Source organism: Callithrix jacchus, chromosome 8, assembly GCF_049354715.1.
Source record: "Callithrix jacchus isolate 240 chromosome 8, calJac240_pri, whole genome shotgun sequence".
NCBI lineage: Eukaryota > Metazoa > Chordata > Mammalia > Primates > Cebidae > Callithrix > Callithrix jacchus.
In genome coordinates this window covers 43,626,053-43,647,065 of record NC_133509.1, presented here as the reverse complement: position 1 = coordinate 43,647,065, position 21,013 = coordinate 43,626,053, and the positions used below count along the sequence as shown (strand labels likewise).

General features: G+C 39.5%; 1 protein-coding gene across 7 annotated transcripts in view; it reads left to right on the top strand.

Annotated features, from left to right (window-relative positions):
- Nucleotides 1-21,013, top strand: part of NEDD4 (NEDD4 E3 ubiquitin protein ligase) — a 167,600-nt gene that overhangs the window by 128,534 nt on the left and 18,053 nt on the right. For 3 of the 7 annotated variants that reach the window (XM_002753498.8, XM_017976888.4, XM_009005492.5), the window contains 10 exons: nt 3,071-3,237; nt 5,150-5,267; nt 5,359-5,526; nt 10,410-10,475; nt 15,003-15,122; nt 17,444-17,644; nt 18,644-18,724; nt 18,954-19,008; nt 19,099-19,157; nt 20,467-20,532. In XM_002753498.8, the coding sequence (XP_002753544.3) occupies nt 3,071-3,237; nt 5,150-5,267; nt 5,359-5,526; nt 10,410-10,475; nt 15,003-15,122; nt 17,444-17,644; nt 18,644-18,724; nt 18,954-19,008; nt 19,099-19,157; nt 20,467-20,532 (1,101 nt within the window). The remainder of the gene's footprint in view (nt 1-3,070; nt 3,238-5,149; nt 5,268-5,358; nt 5,527-10,409; nt 10,476-15,002; nt 15,123-17,443; nt 17,645-18,643; nt 18,725-18,953; nt 19,009-19,098; nt 19,158-20,466; nt 20,533-21,013) is intronic. The other 4 variants (XM_078335970.1, XM_035259715.3, XM_078335971.1 and 1 more) reach the window with 2 other exon arrangements.

Genomic DNA, 21,013 nt, shown 5'->3' with positions numbered 1-21,013 from the left:
CAAGGCTGCAGTGACCTGTGATGGCACCACTGCACTCCAACCTGGGTGACAGAATGAGACCCTGTGAGGAGAAAGAAGAAAGAGAAAAATTCCCGTCCAGACCTTTTTTCCCAAAATAATTTATTCTGTCATCTTCCTCCCCCACCACCCCTCACCTTCTATACAGAGCTAGCCAAAATAAATCAGCCTTGCTGCAGAAACCCCCATCCGTTTCTCCCTGCTACCAAAAAAATTCCTTTCCTTCCCAACTCTTTTCCCTGAGCCCTCATTTTCAGGTCTAACCTTCCAACATAGAAGAATTATCTTCCATTTTCTAAGCAATCCACTGCATGTCACACAGCAGATATGTATGCTGTTCTCCAGGCCTAGAACAGAAACTCTGTGCATATAAGGAAATTATTCTGTGTCTATTATCAAAGTACCAAAAATGTTTGCCACTTTGTCATGTACTTATGTTATATGTTATTTGTGGGGTTTTGTTTTGTTTTTTGTTGTTATTTAGTAGTTTGGGCCATATACAAATTTGGGTGTTTGTTGTCAAGTTTATGGATCTTCTCTTTCATGCCTTCAGGGTTTGTTGTCATACTCAACAGTGTCCTACTCTTAAAATATATTTCTAAAATTTCCAAAAATTTGTTACTAATACTTTTTAGTTATACTTTTAAACATTTAAATATTATTCAGTCTGTAACTTATCCTGATATAAGGCATGAGGTAGGGATTCAAGTGAAGTTTTTTCCCAAATGGGTGCCCATTTTGTAAGTAATTTGCCTATTTTGCCACAGATTTGAAATGTCGTTATCATATTCTTAATTCCTATAAATGTTGTTTGTTGTTGTTATTTTTGAGAGAGAGTACTGCTGTGTCACCCAGGCTGAAGTGCAGTGGTGTGATCTCAGCTCACTGCAACCTCCACCTCCTGGGCTCAATTCTCCTGCCTCAGCCTCCCAAGTAGCTGGGATTACAGGCACCTGCCAACACACCCAGCTAATTTTTGTATTTTTGGTAGAAATGGGGTTTCATCATGTTGGCCAGGTCGATCTGGAACTTCTGACCTCAAGTGACTCACCTGCCTTGGTCTCCCAAAGTGCTGGGATTTCAGGCGTGAGCCACTGTGCCCAGCCGAAATTGCTATAAAGTTGAATCTCTTTCTGGGAAAATCTGTTGAGCTGCCTGTTGATGCATGCAGTGCCACACAGCATTAATTGTTGTCGTTTATAATATGCTTTATCTGGTAGGGTTGATGTTCACTTCTTGCTCTTCTTTTTTAGAATTGTGCTGCTTTTTGCTGCTTGTTTATGCTTCTATTTGAACTTGAGAATTGCCTTGTATTTTGGGGGTGGGGGGCAGACCTGACCTCAGGTCATCCACCCACCTCAGCCTCCCAAAGGACTGGGATTACAGGTGTGAGCCACTGTGCCTGGCCATTTTTTTTTTTAATCCTAATGTAGTTGTGTTGGAATCTTGGCAAATTTATAGATTACCTTAGGAAGAATTGACACCTTTGTGAGACTGAATCTTCCCAGCCAAGATCAGACCATGTCTTTCCATTATTTAGTTCATCTTTTGTGTCCCTTTGGGAGCATTTTAAAGTTTTCTTCACCAGTTTATTTCAGTTTCAAATGCTGTCCTAACCAGTCAGTATTTAATAAAATCTTTTACCTACTGCCTTTTCTTTTATGAGGTTTCCCATATTAAAAGCATTAATTCTTGCTACTCTTTTCTACCAGTTCCTTACTTTAGGCTTAATTAAGGCTTTGTGTTAATTTTGCCTCTTGTTAATCTCTGAGAAACCAAACTTCCAGTGCATTTTAAAAAAATATTTATTTGGCTGTTTTATGGCTTGACTAAAATGGCTTGCCTCGGTCCAGAGGAGAAAGAGAGAAAATCGGACAAGGGAATCACAGTGACTTTTCCATCACTAGAGAGTTCACTGTAGCAATTATTTCAAAATCATTTACCCTTCCCTATCTTGCCTGTCTATGTATTTGACCTTTATCTAATAATTTTTCTATATCTCAGATAGTTATTGATTTCTACCATAAGCAATGTGCTTTCTCTGTGGTAAAGACAATGGCCAATAACACATAATCCTTGCCTGTCATTCAGTTTATAATTTAGAGAATAGCCTAAGATTATACCAGTAACTTAAACTGTACTTCTCAATTTCTCCGTGTTTTTTATTTCCAACTTTCCACTATTGTTTATTTAAAAGATTTTTTTGTCCTTTATTTTATTAGATTTTTTAAATTTCATTTTTGATGGACAAACAGTAATTGTATATATTTATAGAGGACAATGTGATATTTTGATGTGTTTGCGATACAGAATGATTAAATCAGGCAAATTAAATCTGTCACCTTACTTTTATTTTTTGTTAGGAAAATTTTAAATAGATTTGTTTCAAAGTTTTGGTTTATTGTTGTTCCATCTTGAGACAGGGTCTGGTTCTGTCACCCAGGCAGAACCTGGTGGAAACTTTATAGGCGTTTGCCTTTAAACGTTTTTTTGGAAAAATTTTTGGACAATTTCAAACAAAAATTAAATGGTTATCATTTTTGCAAAAAAGGTCTTCATTATAAAATATTTATTTATTTATTTATTTATTTATTTATTTATTTATTTTGAGACGTAGTTTCACTCTTGTCACCCAGGCTGGAGTGCAATGGCGCAATCTCGGCTCACCGCAACCTCCGCCTCCTGGGTTCAGGCAATTCTCCTGCCTCAGCCTCCTGAGTAGCTGGAATTACAGGCATGCGCCACCATGCCCAGCTAATTTTTTGTATCTTTAGTAGAGACGGGGTTTCACCATTTTGAGCCAGATGGTCTCGATCATTTGACCTCGTGATCCACCCGCCTCGGCCTCCCAAAGTGCTGGGATTACAGGCTTGAGCCACCGCGCCCGGCAAAATATTTATATTATGGTCTTAAAAGTTGAGGATTGTTAATTCTGTCTATGCATAATTTCTAGAACTTGATATAAAAAATCTCTTTAAATTTCCTTTAGCATATAATTTATAAGGTTAAAAAAATCAAGCATAAACTTAATGGCTACAACCCTGTTTTTCAGCCTGGCTGGGTTGTTTTGGACCAACCAGATGCTGCTTGCCATATGCAGCAACAACAAGAACCTTCTCCTCTACCTCCAGGGTGGGAAGAGAGGCAGGATATCCTTGGAAGGACCTACTATGTAAACCATGAATCTAGAAGAACACAGTGGAAAAGACCAACCCCTCAGTATGTGCTGATGGCTTTTACAATTTTGATCTGGAAATACTTTACTAATTTTCACTTTGAAGTCATGTCTCAGATGGATTCATAACAGTACAGTGATGCATAAACTATAAGAATACTAGGATTTTTATGGCCCAGGACTTAAAAAGCCCTAACTCTGCTGTTTCTTTTTTTTTTTTTAATGAGTTAATAATACTTGATTTATAGATACCACCCTTTTAATTGCCTCTTAATTTTAATATGCTTTTAATTGTTATGTAGCCACAAATGATACATTTGTCTTCTTAGGCTGAATTAGAAGTCTTGAAGAATTTTTGTAGTTTGTTATTAAAGTATAATAAAATGCTAATTTCTACAGTACTCTATTTTTAAATATAAATTATTTATAAAATATAAAGGACTCAATAATAAGGGTCTTTTATTAAACGTCTATTTATAGTCTGTTCAATGTCCACATAACTTCCAGCATTCACAGATCACATATTCTAACTTATGTCTCCTCAGTGATATTTTTCTTTTATTATCATGACTGTATATACACTTATGAAATCTCCCATTATTCATATTTATTCTCAAATCCCCTTCCATAGAGTCTTACGAAATCTTCCTTTAGTCTTATGTTTGAAACAAACTTGTAATTTTTAATGTGTTCATTAGCCTCCTAATTTTTGGCTTTGATATTTTGTATCTGATATATGCCAAGCACTTTCATAGACATTGTCTGTTCTCAAATCCTTTTAAAACAAATCAGCAGTTCACGTACTTAATGGCACAGAAGCATCAATCTCACAGAGTGACATACAGACTACAAAGCTGAAGACACTAGGAAATTCTGCAGAGTTGCCCTGTCGCATACCTCAGCATTATGGCAAGCCTTACTTGAGCAGAATCACATTTCTTTCACTGTGGCTGATGTCATTTTCAGTTAGCCAAAATCAGATATTTAGTGGGAAAAAAAACGAAGCTTCCCTTAGAACCAGGTGTCAAAATTATGCTTTCTTCAGCTGCAGTACAGTCAGAGCTGGTCTTCTGACTAGCATGGGCTCATGTGGCATTAAATAAATTAACAATAATTTTATTATTAAATATTTGAACAAAATTTTTGATCTGATAGTCTGGTTATAGTAAATGCAAATAACTAGAATAATATAAATTATTCTATTTATATTCAAGGGTGTTCAATCTGATTTTTTTTATTTTAGTTTTTGTGGGTCCCTAGTAGGTATATATATTTATGGGGTACCTGAGATGTTTTGATACAGGCACGCAAGACATAACAATCACATCATGTAAAATGGGGTATCCATCCCCTCAAGCATTTATCCTTTTTCTTACAAACAATCCAATTATAGTCTTCTGGTTCTTTTTAAACGTAAAATTAAATTATTATTGACTGTAGTCACCTGTTATGCTATCAAATGCTAGGTCTTATTCATTCTTTCTATTTTTGTAATCCTTATTAACCATCCAGTTGGATTTATTGTACCTCTCCTATGCTAAACAAATCTTTACTGTTAACTTTTTTAGGCTTGTGACTGTATGTTAACCAAAAACAGATACCATTTCTAATAGATATGTGATTCATAAATCATTAAGCTTTTAATTATAAAAAAAACTTCTTTCATTCTGCCCATCACATTGGTGCATGGAATACTCTACTCCTGGCTTAAGACCACTTCTAGAAAAGGTACTATCTGATTCACAAAATGTATATGTAACTCTATTACTTTTGTAATAACATGGCAAAATAACATAATGAAATAATCTGTGAAGCTCTCTCATTTTGGCCTTTGGTCAAAAACAATAAATTTTTTTATTGATGTCATGTAGATTTTTTTTCAATGATCACAGAATCTTTGACAATCATTTTAACTACTTAAGACATAGATGATGGCTTTTTATACTTCCAATTTAGGGACAACCTAACAGATGCTGAGAATGGCAGCATTCAACTGCAAGCACAGCGTGCATTTACCACCAGGCGGCAAATATCCGAGGAAACAGAAAGTGTTGACAACCGAGAGTCTTCCGAGGTATAAGTGGTTTCCTAGTTCTCCTTGATAGACACATGCTATAGCAATAGATTAAAGTATGTGTGGCTCAAGCTTATTCTGTTCATTTTAGAACTGGGAAATTATAAGAGAAGATGAAGCCACCATGTATAGCAGCCAGGCCTTCCCATCACCTCCACCATCAAGTAACTTGGATGTTCCAGCTCACCTTGCAGAAGAATTAAATGCCAGGCTCACCATCTTTGGAAATTCAGCCACAAGCCAGCCAGTGTCCAGCTCAGTAAGATGCTCTTAAGAGTTTTTTATGGTTTCAGTATTTTATATTATGTATAATATACCATTCAACAACTAACTTTTATGTAAAATTTTGTCTTAAATGCAATAATATGTCAGGGACCTTAGGACTTTACAGCATGGTCATTTTTCAAATATCTCCATTAATATTATGGACCAGCATCAAGGCATCCAAATTTCCATTATGTCAGTGCCCTCCAGTCAGAAATCACTAGGGACACATTTGTCATTAAACAAGTTGGGTTTGTTATTCGTTTCAGCAAAGGAGAACACACACCATTGGTATTTTGATAACAGAATGTTAGAAAAGACTTAAAAGAGCCGGGCACGGTGGCTCACGCCTGTAATCCCAGCACTTTGGGAGGCCGAGGCGGGTGGATCAGGAGGTCAAGAGATCAAGACCATCCTGGTCAACATGGTGAAACCCCATCTCTACTAAAAATACAAAAAAAATTAACTGGGCATGGTGGCGCATGCCTGTAATCCCAGCTACTCAGGATGCTGAGGCAGGAGAATTGCCTGAACCCAGGAGGCGGAGGTTGTGGTGAGCCAAGATTGCACCATTGCACTCCAGCCTGGGTAACGAGCGAAACTCTGTCTCAAAAAAAAAAAAAAGACTTAAAAGATTTGGGCTGATGTTAGGTGATTTCGAAGAGGGTTTTAGGAAGCAGAACTTTGCTCTACACCAGATGCTGTCAGGAAGCAGGGATAATTGTGTGATTTTGTATCAAATCTTCCCTGTAGTGAGGCTAAAGCTGTGATTAGCAAAGTAGAACAGTCACTCACGTTTGCCAGGATAGGGAAATGTTTGGTATTTGGTGGCTTGGACAATGTTCATGTTTTGTCTATATTCAGCCATGATTACAGAGTGGTCTTGATTTTGTCTTGATCTTACCTACAAGTGCCAGACCAGCTCTTGGATGTTAGGGACTGCTTTTCTCTCTCTCAGTTTATGCTGAAGTTGGTTTTTCTTTTCTTTCTTTCTTTTTTTTGTTTTGAAACATCTCACTCTGTCACCTAGATGGGAATGCAGTTGTGCTGTCTCAGCTCACTGCAAACTCCACCTCCTGGGTTCAAGCAATTCTTGTGCCTCAGCCTCCTAAATAGCTGGGATTACAGACACACACCACTACACTCAGTTAATTTTTGTGTTTTTAGTAGAGACAGAGCTTCACCGTGTTGGCCAGGCTGGTCTTAAACTCCTGGCCTCAAGCGATCCACCCGCCTCAGACTCCCAAAGTGCTGGGATTACAGGCATGAGCCACTGCATCTGGCCTGAAGTTTTAACATTATATCACAGATGTCACCAACAGGTATATATGAATAAGAACTGATGTACTTTGACTAAATAAGGAGGTAGATGACATTTTCACTTCAGCTACCACTGTAAAAACTGCTTTCCATAGGGTTCAGAATAAAGTATTCCAGCATATGCTTCCACGGTGAGAACTTCATGGATAGCTGTACAGTCTGTATCATCAAGGGAGATTCAGTAGAAGACAAAAATTATTCTCTGAGGATGCTATTTGTCATTTCCAGTTGAGGTTACCCTGCCTTTCATTCGGTTAGTATTTATTGAGCGCTGATCACATATACGCAAGGTACTATATGCTAGTTACTGGGGATATGTCAGTAACTAAGATTAACAGTATCTCCTGCCTTCATGTGACTTATATTCTAGTGCAGAGGCAAGCAAACTACAACGAGTGGGCCAAATCAGCATCTGCCTGTTATGAATAATATGCTGTTGGAATATGGGTACATCATTTGTTTAGGTATTACCCATCACTGCTTTCACACTACATCATCTGAATTTTGAGTAGTTACGGCAGCAACCATATGGCCCACAGCCAGTGTTTACTGTCTGGACCTTAACAGGAAATGTTTGCTAACTTCTGCTCTAGCATCTTCTTCAAGAAGCTTCACTGTAGATAGTTGTACGTGAATATGAATATCTGCGAGTACATGCACCTGCCTACCTCCTGCCCTTCCTTTCTTCCATTTGTCTGTCCTGTCTTCCATTCATTTCATTTTTTCATCGGGATGTGGTTCTGGTCAGTCAAAGACCTAAAGGATAAACTATATTAGGCCAGGCACGATGGCTCATGCCTGTAATCCCATCACTTTGGGAGGCCAAGGTGGGCAGATGGCTTGAGGTCAGGAGTTCAAACCAGCCTGGGCAACATGGCAAAACCTTATCACTACTAAAAATGCAAAAATTAGCTGGGTGTGGTGGTACATGCCTTTAATCCCAGCTGCTCGGGAGACTGAGCTGGAAGAATTGTTCGAACCCAGGAGGCAGAGGTTGCAGTGAGCCGGGATCACGCCATTGCACTCCAGCTTGGGCGACAGAGAAACTCTGTCTCGAGAAAAAAAAGAATAAACTGTATTTATTTGCTGGTAACAAATCACATGCGATCCCATTCCCTTTCCTCCTGGTATTTTTTTTTACTTATAGTCATACACGGCACCCATACAGTGTAATACTAGGTAGCCACTGAAAAGAACAAGGTGGGCTTGACTGTATATGTCAGATGGAACAATCCCTAAGAGATTCTGGTAAATGAAAAACAGCAAGGTACAGAACAATGTGTTTGGTATGCTAGGAATGTATATTACTCAAGGACCGAACAGGAAACTAGTAATGTTGCTTGCCTGTGAAGAGAGGCAGAGAATGAACAGGATATGTATTGCTTGTACCTTTTGTGTTTTTGATATAGGGTCTCACTCTGTCGCCCGGGCTGGAAGGCAGGAGCATTATCATAGCTCACTGCAACCTCAAACTTCTGGGTTCAAGGGATTCTCTTATCTCAGCCTCTGGAGTGGCTGGCAATACAGGCACATGCCATTGTACTCCCAGTAATTTAAAAAATAGTAATTTGTAGAGACTTAGTATTGTTACCCAGGTTCCTTTTGAATTTTATAACATGTATGAGTGTTACCTATTTTAAAAAATATTTTTAAAGCACTGTATGGTTATGGTTACAAATTAAAATTGTATTTAGGTATATAAAATAAAACAAGACCAGGCATTATGGCTCATGCCTGTAATCCCAGCACTTTGGGAGGCCAAGGCAAGCAGATCACTTGAGATCAGGAGTTCGACCATCCTGGCCAATATGGCAGAACCTCGTCTATACTAAAAATACAAAAATTAGCTGAGTGTGGTGGCGTGTGCCTGTAATCTCAGCTACTCAGGAGGCTGAGGCAGGAGAATTGCTTGAACCCAGGAGGTGGAGGTTGCACTGAGCCAGTATCATGCCATTGCACTCCAGCCTGGGCAACAGAGTAAGACTCTGTCTCAAAAAAATTAAATGAATAAATAAATAAATAAAATTAAATCTTCCATATTACCCTAATGTATGCTCCCTCAGTCACTGTTAGTGGTCAAAGACCTAAAGAGTACATGATATTGATTTGCTGGTGATAAATAATTTGCATACCTATATAGACACTGTTTCTATATATTCGTAAACATGCATACATACACACATATTTGTAGGTGATTTTTGAACCTACGATCATCTTAAATATACTTTTTGGTAACTTGCTTTTTTCACTTGCTGTCTCTTAGACACTGAACCATTTCAGTATGTATAGATGTACTCCTTTAAAAACCAATTAAAAAGATCATTAAACTCTAGCATATTCCATTGTACAAGTAACCCTTAAGTTATCTCACCAGTCTTCTATTCAAAGACTTTAGATTGTTTACAGTACTAGTATAAACAGAACTACAGTAGATCTTATTTAATTTCTATGTTCATTATACATTTTGATGTCATTAAATAACAAAACTAAGATATTTTAGACAGTGATAATAGCATGTACATATATGCATTTATGTATACAAACATACGTATACATACAATATATATGTATTGTATATAAAATATATATTTTATATGTATGTATACAATACATATATATATAAAATATATATACAAACATAAGGAAGAGAAGAACATGAGATTTCCAGGAAACAAGTAGGCCGGAATGTCCAACGGGTAGATTGCAAAGTGGGAAGTAGCTGAAGAAGTCAGGAAGAGGCAGGTCGTGGTGCTCAGGAAACATTGTTTTCTGTGCTGTCATGGGGTTCAGCTCCAGGACAGGACTGGCTGTGCAGTGCAGGATGCTCTGAACCTGAAGCGTGCAGCATGGAGAGTGGACTTAAGGAAGTAAGACTTGCAACAGAGAAACCTCTTAGGATATTGCTGTCATTGTCATGAAAGTGACAAAAGGTGAAAACTTGAAGTTAAAACTAAAACTAGAACTATGGGCCAAATGCAGTGGCTCACACCTGTAATCCTAGCACTTTGGAAGGCTGAGGTGGGTGGATCACGAGGTCAGGAGTTCGAGACCAACCTGGTCAATACGCTGAAACCCCATCTCTACTAAAAATCCAAAAATTAGCCAGGCATGGTAGCATGCACCTGTAGTCCCAGCTACTCAGGAGGCTGAGGCAGAAGAATTGCTTGAACCCAGAAGTGGAAGTTGCATGAGCCAAGATCACACCACTGCACTTCAGGCTGAGCAATAGAGCGAGACTCCATCTCAAAACAAAAAACAAAAAACTAGAACTAAAGTGTAGAGGGAGTGTATTTAAGAATGATTTCTGTTAAGACATTCAAGAGAAGGTGTCCAGGAGGCGGTCCAGCACTGAGGGTGTGGTAGCTGGATATGTGAAGTTGTCCACCTAGGGGGCTGAGAGTGACCAGGTGCCTCAGCCTGCAGTCTCAACAGTTGCGTCTTAGCCAGCCTTCTCTCTTCTGCCCTGTCATACTTATTACCCTCACTACCTTAGCTGACACTCAAAGGCAAATCACAAATCTCAAGGTATACTTATTCTGTTGTCTTGTTTTTTACAAGAATCATTCCAGCAGAAGAGGCAGCTTACAAGCCTATACTTTTGAGGAACAACCTACACTTCCTGTGGTGAGTTTTACCCTCTTCCATCAATTAATAAAAAATATATAATTCAGCCTCTCTTTTTATTGGAAGACTGAGTGTGAACACTTGCCTTACAGGGAACCCGTACATCCCAGAATCTAGGCCCCAGGTGGTGATGTTCATGGAAGGGCCTTAAAGGAAAAACATGCAAAACTGTCCCACCCATGTTAAAAGCAAAGTCTCTGCATGCCAGTGACTGTGGGTGGTACCTGGGCTTGGTTGAAGCACTGTACTGCCTAGAGGTGGTCGCTGCATGCAGCTTGCAATTCAGGATCATTGTGTCCAGCTGTTGATGCTCTGCTCATGCACACGGCATCCAGCAGCCATGTCTGCCCTGCACCCGAAGCATAGCCAGGGTTTCATCACTCAGGTGTCCATTGGCATTGACACACCCAGCAGCCAGGTTGGAGCTTATCAGTCCCTGGTCTGTTTCTTCCCTGAGGTATCGAATCCGTCAGTCTACTCAGGCCTCTGCTTCCTGCTCAGTGCTGTTCCCAGCCACAGCCTAGGTGGCAGCTTGGACCTTAACCTTGCCTCCATCTGCTTCGTGATACAAGCCTCGCTACTCTGAGTTTCTCTCTCTTTTCCAGAGATCCTACTTGTTATTTATTTATTTATCGCTTATTATTTTATTTGTATTTTTCAATTATTATTTTTTGAGCTGGAGTCTCACTCTGTTGCCAGGCTGGAGTGCAGTGGCGCGATCTCCGCTCACTGCAACCTCCACCTCCCACGTTCAAGGAATTCCCCGGCCTCAGCCTTCCCAGTAGCTTGGACTACAGGTGCATGCCACCACACCTGGCTAGTATTTGTATTTTAGTAGAGAAGGGGTTTCACCATGTGGGCCAGGATGGTCTCAATCTCCTGACCTCATGATCTGCCCACGTTGGCCTCCCAAAGTACTGAAATTATAGGCCTGACCCACCAGGCCCAGCTCACTCTGCTTGTTTTTTAAACCAGAGCAAAACTCCCAGGCTCCCACCCTCTTCAGCTTACCCCTCCTTATCCCCCAACAGAAGCCTCCTGCTGCTTTCATTCCTGTCTATGCTTTTTCTTCCAAGGAGACTGTTCCCATGTCCTGATTCTCTCCCTCTTCTGATTTTGTGTGCTTTCCATTTCCCCACTTGGAATGGCTTTCTCATTTTCTTCCCCAACCATCTGGAATTTTGAATGGAAGTCTAGATAGCTTTAAAAAGTAGTGTTGTGTTCTAGCACAGGAATGCAGAGGCTCCAAAATCCAGAGCCCACAAGTGGTTTACCTGTCTAAATAACACCCTGCACTAAGAGAAGGACACAGATCCTGTGCCGAGGAATGAGGGTGACCCACCTATGCATCCATTGCCCTAGTCAGTACTGACCATCAACAAGAGGACAGATGCCATTGAAAGACTACCCTTGCCAGCCTTGCTCTTGCTCACTGCCACCTGTCTAGCCTCCTCCGTTAGATCAGAGCCCGCTCAAGCTGAGTTCCATGGTATTTTTCCCACTTCACCTTATAATGTCCTCTATACAATGCATATGTGGAAGTTCTCACTGACTCACAGACGTTTACCCAAGACACAACTTTGGGTGCACCAGGTGAGCAGCAGAATCGCAAGATGATTTATATTTTATGTGCCAGAAAAGTAGTTTCCATGCCTTTTTTTCCTCAGTACATTGATTTTGTTTTTTTAAGAGTTTTCGGCCAGGCGCGGTGGCTCAAGCCTGTAATCCCAGCGCTTTGGGAGGCCGAGGCAGGTGGATCACAAGGTCAAGAGATCGAGACCATCCTGGTCAACATGGTGAAACACCGTCTCTACTAAAAATACAAAAAATTAGCTGGGCACGGTGGCGCGTGCCTGTAATCCCAGCTACTCAGGAGGCTGAGGCGGGAGAATTGCTTGAACCTAGGACGCGGAGGTTGCGGTGAGCCGAGATCGCGCCATTGCACTCCAGCCTGGGTAACAAGAGCGAAACTCCGTCTCAAAAAAAAGAGTTTTCTTGGAGTATAATTTACATACCATAACATCCACCCACTTTTTATCATACAAATTAATAGTTTTTGTAAATTTATACAGTTAAGCAGACATCACCACAATCAAGTTTAAAAACCTTCTATCCCAAAAGTTCCCTCAATCCCTATGCCTACTTTTAGTCCCAAGCAGCCACTCATCTGCTCTCTATCGCTGTAGTTTTGCCTTTTTTACAAATCTCACGTAAAGGGAGTCGTAGGGTGTAGGCTCTTTTTTTTTTTTTTTTTTTGAGACGGAGTTTCGCTCTTGTTACCCAGGCTGGAGTGCAATGGCGCGATCTCGGCTCACCGCAACCTCCGCCTCCTGGGTTCAGGCAATTCTCCTGCCTCAGCCTCCTGAGTAGCTGGGATTACAGGCACGCACCACCATGCCCAGCTAATTTTTCGTATTTTTAGTAGAGACACGGTTTCGCCATTTTGGCCAGGATGGTCTCAATCTCTCAACCTCTCGACCTCGTGATCCACCCGCCTCGGCCTCCCAAAGTGCTGGGATTACAGGCTTGAGCCACCACGCCCAACCGGGTGCAGGCTTTTGTGTCCACTCTCTTTCACTTAGTATGCTGTTTTTCAGATAGATCTATGTTATTGCATGCCTATATTAGTGCATGATGTTCCATTGTAGAGATATATCCACTACATTTATCTATTCACCAGCGGATAGACATTTATAGAACTAGACAGCATTTCAATCCATCGTTTTATGTTCTAACAGCTCATCACAACTGCCAGCAACGTAAATAGAGCTCCTGTGTATCTAGTAAGCAGGGTCTTTGCTGTGGAGACTGGTAGTGATGGTTCTTATGTTGTAAGCCACCTTAGGGAGCCACACCAAACTAGGGTTAATCTGGTTCAAATGACAATAGGATGGCCACATTTAGGACTCTTTTCTTTTCTTTTTTTTCTTTTCTTTTTGGAGAAGGAATCTTGCTCTGTCGCCAGGCTGGAGTGCAGTGGCACCATCTTGGCTCACTACAACCTCCGCCTCCTGGCTTCAAGCCAGTCTCCTGCCTCAGCCTCCAGAGTAGCTGGGACTACAGGTGCCCACCACCATGCCCGGCTGATTTTTGTTTTTTTGAGATGAAGTTTCGCTCTTGCTGCTGAGGCTAGAGTGCAATAGTGCAATCTCGGCTCACCATAACTTCTGCCTTTAGGGTTAAAGCAATTCTCCTATCTCAACCTCCTGAATAGCTGGGATTTCAGGTGCCCGCTACCATGCTCAGCTAATTTTTTTTTGTATTTTTAGTAGAGATGAGGTTTCACCATTTTGGTCAGGCTGGCCTCGACCTCCTGACCTCACATGATCTGCCTACCTCAGCCTCACAAAGTGCTGGGGTTACAGGGGTAAGCCATTGCACCCAGCCTGGATTTAGAACTATTTTAAGTAAACCTAGAAATAATCAGACCTCTCTTTATCCAATTGTAACAAACTGTGATAAATAGCATCTCCTAGCTTTTAGAGAAACAAAGCATGGGTAACTGCTGATGCAGCAGGTAAGTATGATTTCTGCTGCTAAATTACCTGGGTTCAGATCTCAGCTCCATTCCTTATAAGCAATGTCGCTTAACAAGTTACTTCCATGACTTCTTGGCATTTTGGCTAAGATCAAGGGTAGTAACAAGTTACTTCCATATTTTAAGCTTCTGTTTACTCACAAGTAAAATGGGCCAATATTAGCAATCATCTCATTAAAATTCAGGTGGGAAGAAAATGACATCCGTGTTAAACACTTAGCATGTGCTTGTTATTGTTGGCATATTTTATTAGGGTTGTTATCACTCTCATTATTGTTGGTTCTAGTGGTTTTTTTCCCCCAAGTGAAATGCTGTACACTTTATTTTGCACACTTTAAAATATTTAAAATATGGCTTATTTCACTAAATTAAGATGTATAATTTACCCATTTTTCATTACAATACTTGGTTTTAGTTCAATAAAATGAAACATGATTTGTTTTAAAGCGAGCAAGTAGTGAAGAATGGATGTAGTGCTTTTCAAAGGATTCTTTCTTATTAATATTTAATTCTTCTGGCCAGGCATGGTGGCTCATGCCTGTAATCTCAGCACTTTGGGAGGCCAAAGCAGGTGGATCACTTGAGGCCAGGAGTTCAAGACCAGCCTGGCCAACATGGCAAAACCCTGTCAATACTAAAAATTAAAAAAAATTAGCTGGGTATGTTGGCGCATGCCTGTGCTCCCAGCTACTCAGGAGTCTGAGGCACTTGAATTGCTTGAACCTAGGAGGCAGAGGTTGCAGTGAGCCGAGATCATACCACAGCACTGCAGCCTGGGCAATAGAGCAAGACTCTGTCTCTCTCTGTTTCTCTCTCTCTCTCTCTCTCTCAACATAGATATATTTCTAAAAAAGGCAAAACTAGCAACAGAGAGCAGATGAGTGGTTGCTTGAGCTGAGAGTAGGCAAGGGGATTGAGGGAACTTTTGGGGGTAATAGAAGGATTCTTAAATTTGATATATTTAATTCTTCTGTTATTCTTCACTTTAGCTTTTGCCTACTTCATCTGGATTACCACCAGGTTGGGAAGAAAAACAGGATGAAAGAGGAAGGTCATATTATGTAGATCACAATTCCAGAACAACTACTTGGACAAAGCCCACTGTACAGGTACCCTGCAACCTATTAATTTACTTTCTTACAGGGTTTAAACTGTCACATCCCTACGTCAACTATTACATCACTTTATAGTATATACTGGATACTTCTAGCATCTCTTTTTTTTTTTTTTCTTGAGATGGAGTCTCACTCTTGTCGCCTAGACTGGAGCGCAATGGTGCAATCTTAGCTCACTGCACCTGTACCTCCTTGGTTCAAGCGATTCTCCTGCCTCAGCCTCCAGAGTAGCTGGGATTACAGACATGCGCCACATGCCCGGCTAAGTTTTGTGTTTTCAGTAGAAAGAGGGTTTCACCATGTTGGCCAGACTGATCTCAATCTCCTGACCTCAGGTGATCCACCCATCTTGGCCTCCCAAAGTGCTGGGATTACAGGCATGAGCCACTGTGCCTGACTGTAACATCTTCTAATTATTTATTTTCTGACACTGATGCTAAGTGTCCGCCATTTCCTGTGACTCTCTAATATATACAAATTACCACTTGTTATTATATAAAACAAGTTCAAATGAGAATAAGAGGAAAAAGCAAAAATCTGGTCTTTGTGTATTTTTATAATTTGAATAGTTAAGATCATTATTTTAACTAAAACATAATCTTGGTGATTGGTATCTATTAAAGAAATTAATGCTGATAACACCTCACCCTTGGCAACAGTTTCACCTGTAATAGTTCCTTTTAAGTGTTTAGCAAAATATTTATTTTCTCTTGTTGCCATATCTCTTGTTGAGAAAATTTTTAACACTGAAAAGTCTAGAAGATAATGTAGCAGATACACATATTCTTTATTCAGAATTACCATCATTAATAAGTTACCATATTAATTCCTAGAAATTTTATTTTTAAAAATAAAGTCTTGGCCGGGTGCAGTGGCTCAAGTCTGTAATCCCAGCACTTTGGGAGGCCGAGGCGAGTGGATCACGAGGTCAAGAGATCGAGACCATCCTGGTCAACATGGTGAAACCCCATCTCTACTAAAAATACAAAAAATTAGCTGGGCATGGTGGTGTGTGCCTGTAATTCCAGCTACTCAGGAGGCTGAGGCAGGAGAATTGCCTGAATCCAGGAGGCGGAGGTTGCGGTGAGCCGAGATAGTGCCATTGCACTCCAGCCTGGGTAATGAGCAAAACTCCATCTCAAAATAAAATAAAATAAAATAAAGTCTTAAAGATTAACCTAAATTTCTTTTAGCCAAGCTCTTGGTTCCGTTCCCCAGGGGGAACCACAGTCTTGAATTTGTTGTGTATTCTTCTAGCATATTTTATATACTTAAAGAGCTTAGAAAATGTAAATTAAAATATGCTGGGTGCAGTGGCTCACACCCATAATCCCAGCACTTTGGGAGGGTGAGGTGGGCAGATCACAAGGTCAGGAATTCGAGGCCAGCCTGACCAACATGGTGAAACCCTGTCTCTACTAAAAATATAAAAATTAGCTGGTTGTGGTGGCACGTGCCTGGATCCCAGCTACTCGGGAGGCTGAGGCAAGAGAATTGCTTGAACCCAGGAGTCACAGGTTGCAGTGAGCAGAGACTGCACCATTGCACTCCAGCCTGGACAACACAGTGAGACTCCATCTCAAAAAAAAAAAGTAAAATATTGTTTATATGCCTGTGTTTCTAATTTTGCAACGAGGGAACACTCATTTTATAGAATGAGGTGCTGCTCGATTAAAAAAAACCCTTTTTTTAATTGATGTTGTGGCCCCATAAGTCTACATCTTTTTTTGCTTAACACTGTTTTAAAGCTCTGTGTTGTTATTTATAGATGCAGTGTATTTCTCTTAACTACTAATATTCCATCATATGACTATATTACATTTCAATTTCGACTTCTGTGGTAGATATTTGTCATTCATTTTGTCTGCCTGACATTTGAATCTACTTCTCTGTATGAGGAACCCCCCATCCTATAAGTTTTGGGAGAATAAAGACAACCTCCTACTATAGGCACCATAACTCCACTTGCAGCTAGGGCTTGAGCTTGTGGACCTTGCTCCCTCAGTCAGATGCACCCACAGCAGACTGTTAACTGCTATCTCACTGCTTGAGAATTAGTTGAGAAATTATAAATTATTATTAAAATCAAGTTTGACAAAATAGCTTATTGGAAAAATGTTATTAAATGTACTGCATTATTAAAATGTTGGGAAAATATTAATATGCCATAACTACATTTGAAAAAGAACCTCAAATGTTTAGAGTCTCTTTAAAGGAGGATGTGTATTGCATTTGCAGGTTAAGTTACCTTTTTAACTGCTGCTATTTGTGAGTTCTCTATAAAATATTATAATATGATTTCATAAATATGCTAGGCCACAGTGGAGACCAGTCAGCTGACATCAAGCCAGAGTTCTGCTGGCCCTCAGTCACAAGCTTCCACAAGTGATTCAGGCCAGCAGGTGACCCAGCCGTCTGAAACTGAGCAAGGATTCCTTCCTAAAGGCTGGGAAGTCCGGCATGCACCAAATGGGAGGCCTTTCTTTATTGACCACAACACTAAAACCACCACCTGGGTAACTCTGATACTCTTCCATTTAAATTTATAACAACAATAATCATCTCTTATGTATAGTTCCTTATCATCTTTAAGTGTATATTAGTATAACCTATGTTTTCTAGGATTCATTGAAAAATATATTGAATTCTTAATAATATTATTTATATTCAGGAACACACTTACCCCTCTTTTTAATATTGTTTTGGATTATGATGGAGATACTCATGTTTACTTCCTGTTTCCAGTTGTTAGCCCACTAGCCATAAATGCTTAGGAAGATATGTAGGAATAATCCTTTGCTTTTATATGAGGCTTTCTAGCTCCAAAAAACTTTTGAATCCATATCTCAATATCAGAAAACCTTGCGAGGCTAGGTAGAGCAAGTTTTTTTTTTAAGGTAAGGCTTCAAGTTGTTTAGTGCTTGGCTTACCACTAGAAAAATTGCTCAAAATTAGCAGCAGATGAATAAATTTTAATTAATTATTAAAAGACCAGCACACCTTATTAATAATATTAAAGTAAAAATATATGTAAATTAAACCAAATACATTGAATTTTGTTCACATTTTTAACATTCTGAATTGACCATTAATAACCTCTTTGGGCTTACCTTCCTGTTATTCAAAAATATGAATCAACTTGAACAGATAGCTGCCAAAATGCATGTTCTGGGACTTAGAAATATCACGTGGTCCAATTTAATGCCCCACTCTTTTACCAGTTTTTACGTAGAGAAAACCCCTATAGAGTGACACATTTCCTAAAGAGCAGGCAAAGAGGTGACCAGTTAGCGGTGATCCCTGAGAACTGATCCTTATTCCTTTTGATATTATAGCCTGAGAGTGATAGATTTCAGGAGAAAATATTATGTCACATATTTAGGAAATAAAACACGAAAGGACTTTTACAAGAGAATATTTCAAACGTCCATTGATATTGGAAAACATGGTAATAGACTGACTTTCATTATTTTGAAATGTGTGTGTGTTGTTCTTTATTTACTCTACCACAAAAGGAAGATCCAAGATTGAAAATTCCAGCCCATCTGAGAGGAAAGACAGCACTTGATACTTCCAGTGATCTCGGGCCTTTACCTGTAAGTGTATAGAAATGCTAACCTCTCTTACTTGGCTATCTCAAATATTTTGTATTTTGGGATAGAGTAGTTCTTTATCAGCCTAATTAATCTTATTATTAAAATGTTGATACCTTCTAAGAATGGAATGGAATATGCAATTTAAATTAACCATACAATCAGTGCTATTTTTCTATCCATACATCTAAAACCCTATCCTAAAATAATTGAAATACATTCTTCATTATAGCCAGGATGGGAAGAGAGAACTCACACAGATGGAAGAATCTTCTACATAAATCACAGTATGTTCAATGTGATTTTTCATTATGTTATTTTTTATAATAAATTTTATATGTGAGAAAGAGCATCTTTTTTCTTTTTCTACCCTTCAGATATAAAAAGAACACAATGGGAAGATCCTCGGTTGCAGAATGTAGCAATAACTGGACCAGTAAGTCTCTTTGTACCAGTGTGCTCTGATGGGACTGTCCTCTCACCTGTCTCTTCAAGAGCAGATAGTCAAGGGCATAATCCTACAGGCATTGAGAGGAGAGCACATTGGCCATTCTCTCCTCTCCCCTATTTCCCATACTCCAAGTCTCCGTTATTTGAAAAGATTCTATAACGTCATTACCCTTACCCTGTGCAGTAACTGCGGGAGACAAGTGAGCCAGACAGTCAGAATGGTAAGGCAGTGTGGGCTGCTGAGCTCTGTCTGGTGCCTGCCGCTATCTGAACAAAAATGATGACAGTCCTCCACAAATCAGAGAGGAGCAGAGAGTGTATCTGGATGAGGACGCAGCAGCACCCTATCCACTCTAGGGTCATTCTTAAACTTTTTGTTAGAAATCGGGCCCAGCTCATGCCTGTAACCCCAGCATTTTGGGAGGCCAAAGCAGGTGGGTCACCTGAGGTCAGGAGTTCGAGACCAGCCTGGCCAATGTGGTGAAACCTTCTCTCTACTAAAAATGCAAAAAAAAAAAAAATTGCTGGGCTTGTTGGCAGGCACCTGTAGTCCCAGCTACTTGAGAGGCTGAGACCAGAGAATCACTTGAACCCAGGAGGCGGAGGTTGCAGTGAGCTGAGATTGCCCCACCACACTCCAACCTGGGTGACAGAGTGAGACTCTATCTAAAAAAAAAATTGTAAATGCCTGTATGAAAGACACATCCACATTTAATTATTGCTGTGTATGATAATTGTACTACTCTTGAGTCAGATGGATAGGATAATTTTTATCATTCTTTATAGCTGCTTTTTCCATTTTTATTCAGATGTTTCCTAATTCATAAAAATAAGATATAGTTTTTTAATTACTATTTACTATCTCAACATGTAGTCCTTTAAAAGAAGGGCTAAAAAAGGCAGCTCCCCAGAGTTCAAGGAAAAAGTACACTTCTCACGTTTTTCCTTTAATAGAGAAATCACTTTGAAAGTCTCTTTAGAAATGGAAATTTTTTGTTTCTATATTTCTCTACTTGGAAGAAATTTCCTGTTTCTGGCATGTTACATTTTAAGAATATCGCATGATGAAAATTACAGTCATAGGAACTGCTGAATACAATTTTACCTTAAACAGAGAAATTAAACATTTTGAAGTTTTGTATTTGTTTTTCTTCTAATTAAACTTTTCTTTCCCAATATTTTTCTTTTAATGCCCTTAACTTATATTCATAAAATACCCAGCAGGGAACTTTAAAAATTGTTCCAGAATAAAAACAACCTAAACTTCTTTATTTTTCCAAAATTTTCAACTGAAGGCAGTGCCGTACTCCAGGGATTATAAAAGAAAGTATGAGTTCTTCCGAAGAAAGTTGAAGAAGCAGGTTAGTGATGTTTGTAAAAAATACTTAAGAGTCATCAATACGTAGATGGAAAGTAAAGGGAAATGTTTTTATTTTTTTAAGTAAGAATTTGTTCTATATTTATAACAACTTTGAGTGAAAAGTTTTTTCATAGAAAAAGGATGCTCATTTTTTGAGTGGCTGTAATATATCACTACAGATCATAATTACTTTATGTCTATTTTTCAAGACATTTTATAATACAGAATAATGGCATTAAAAGTTTGCTTTCCAGAGCTCTGACCTGGGTGTCCTTGTGGAGTTTGTGGGGCTTGATCTTTGTAGAATCTCAGCAAGAGTGGCTCAGGTGATTATCTTCTAAGCTAGTCTTTCCTGTGTTGGAGGTCTCTGAATTTTTTATGACTTGGTTTTTTTTTCCAGCGATAGTCATTCATTCTCTACAGCTTAAAATGTAATCTCTCTGCATACTTTAAAACTGCAATCATGAGTGGGACTGTGCTCT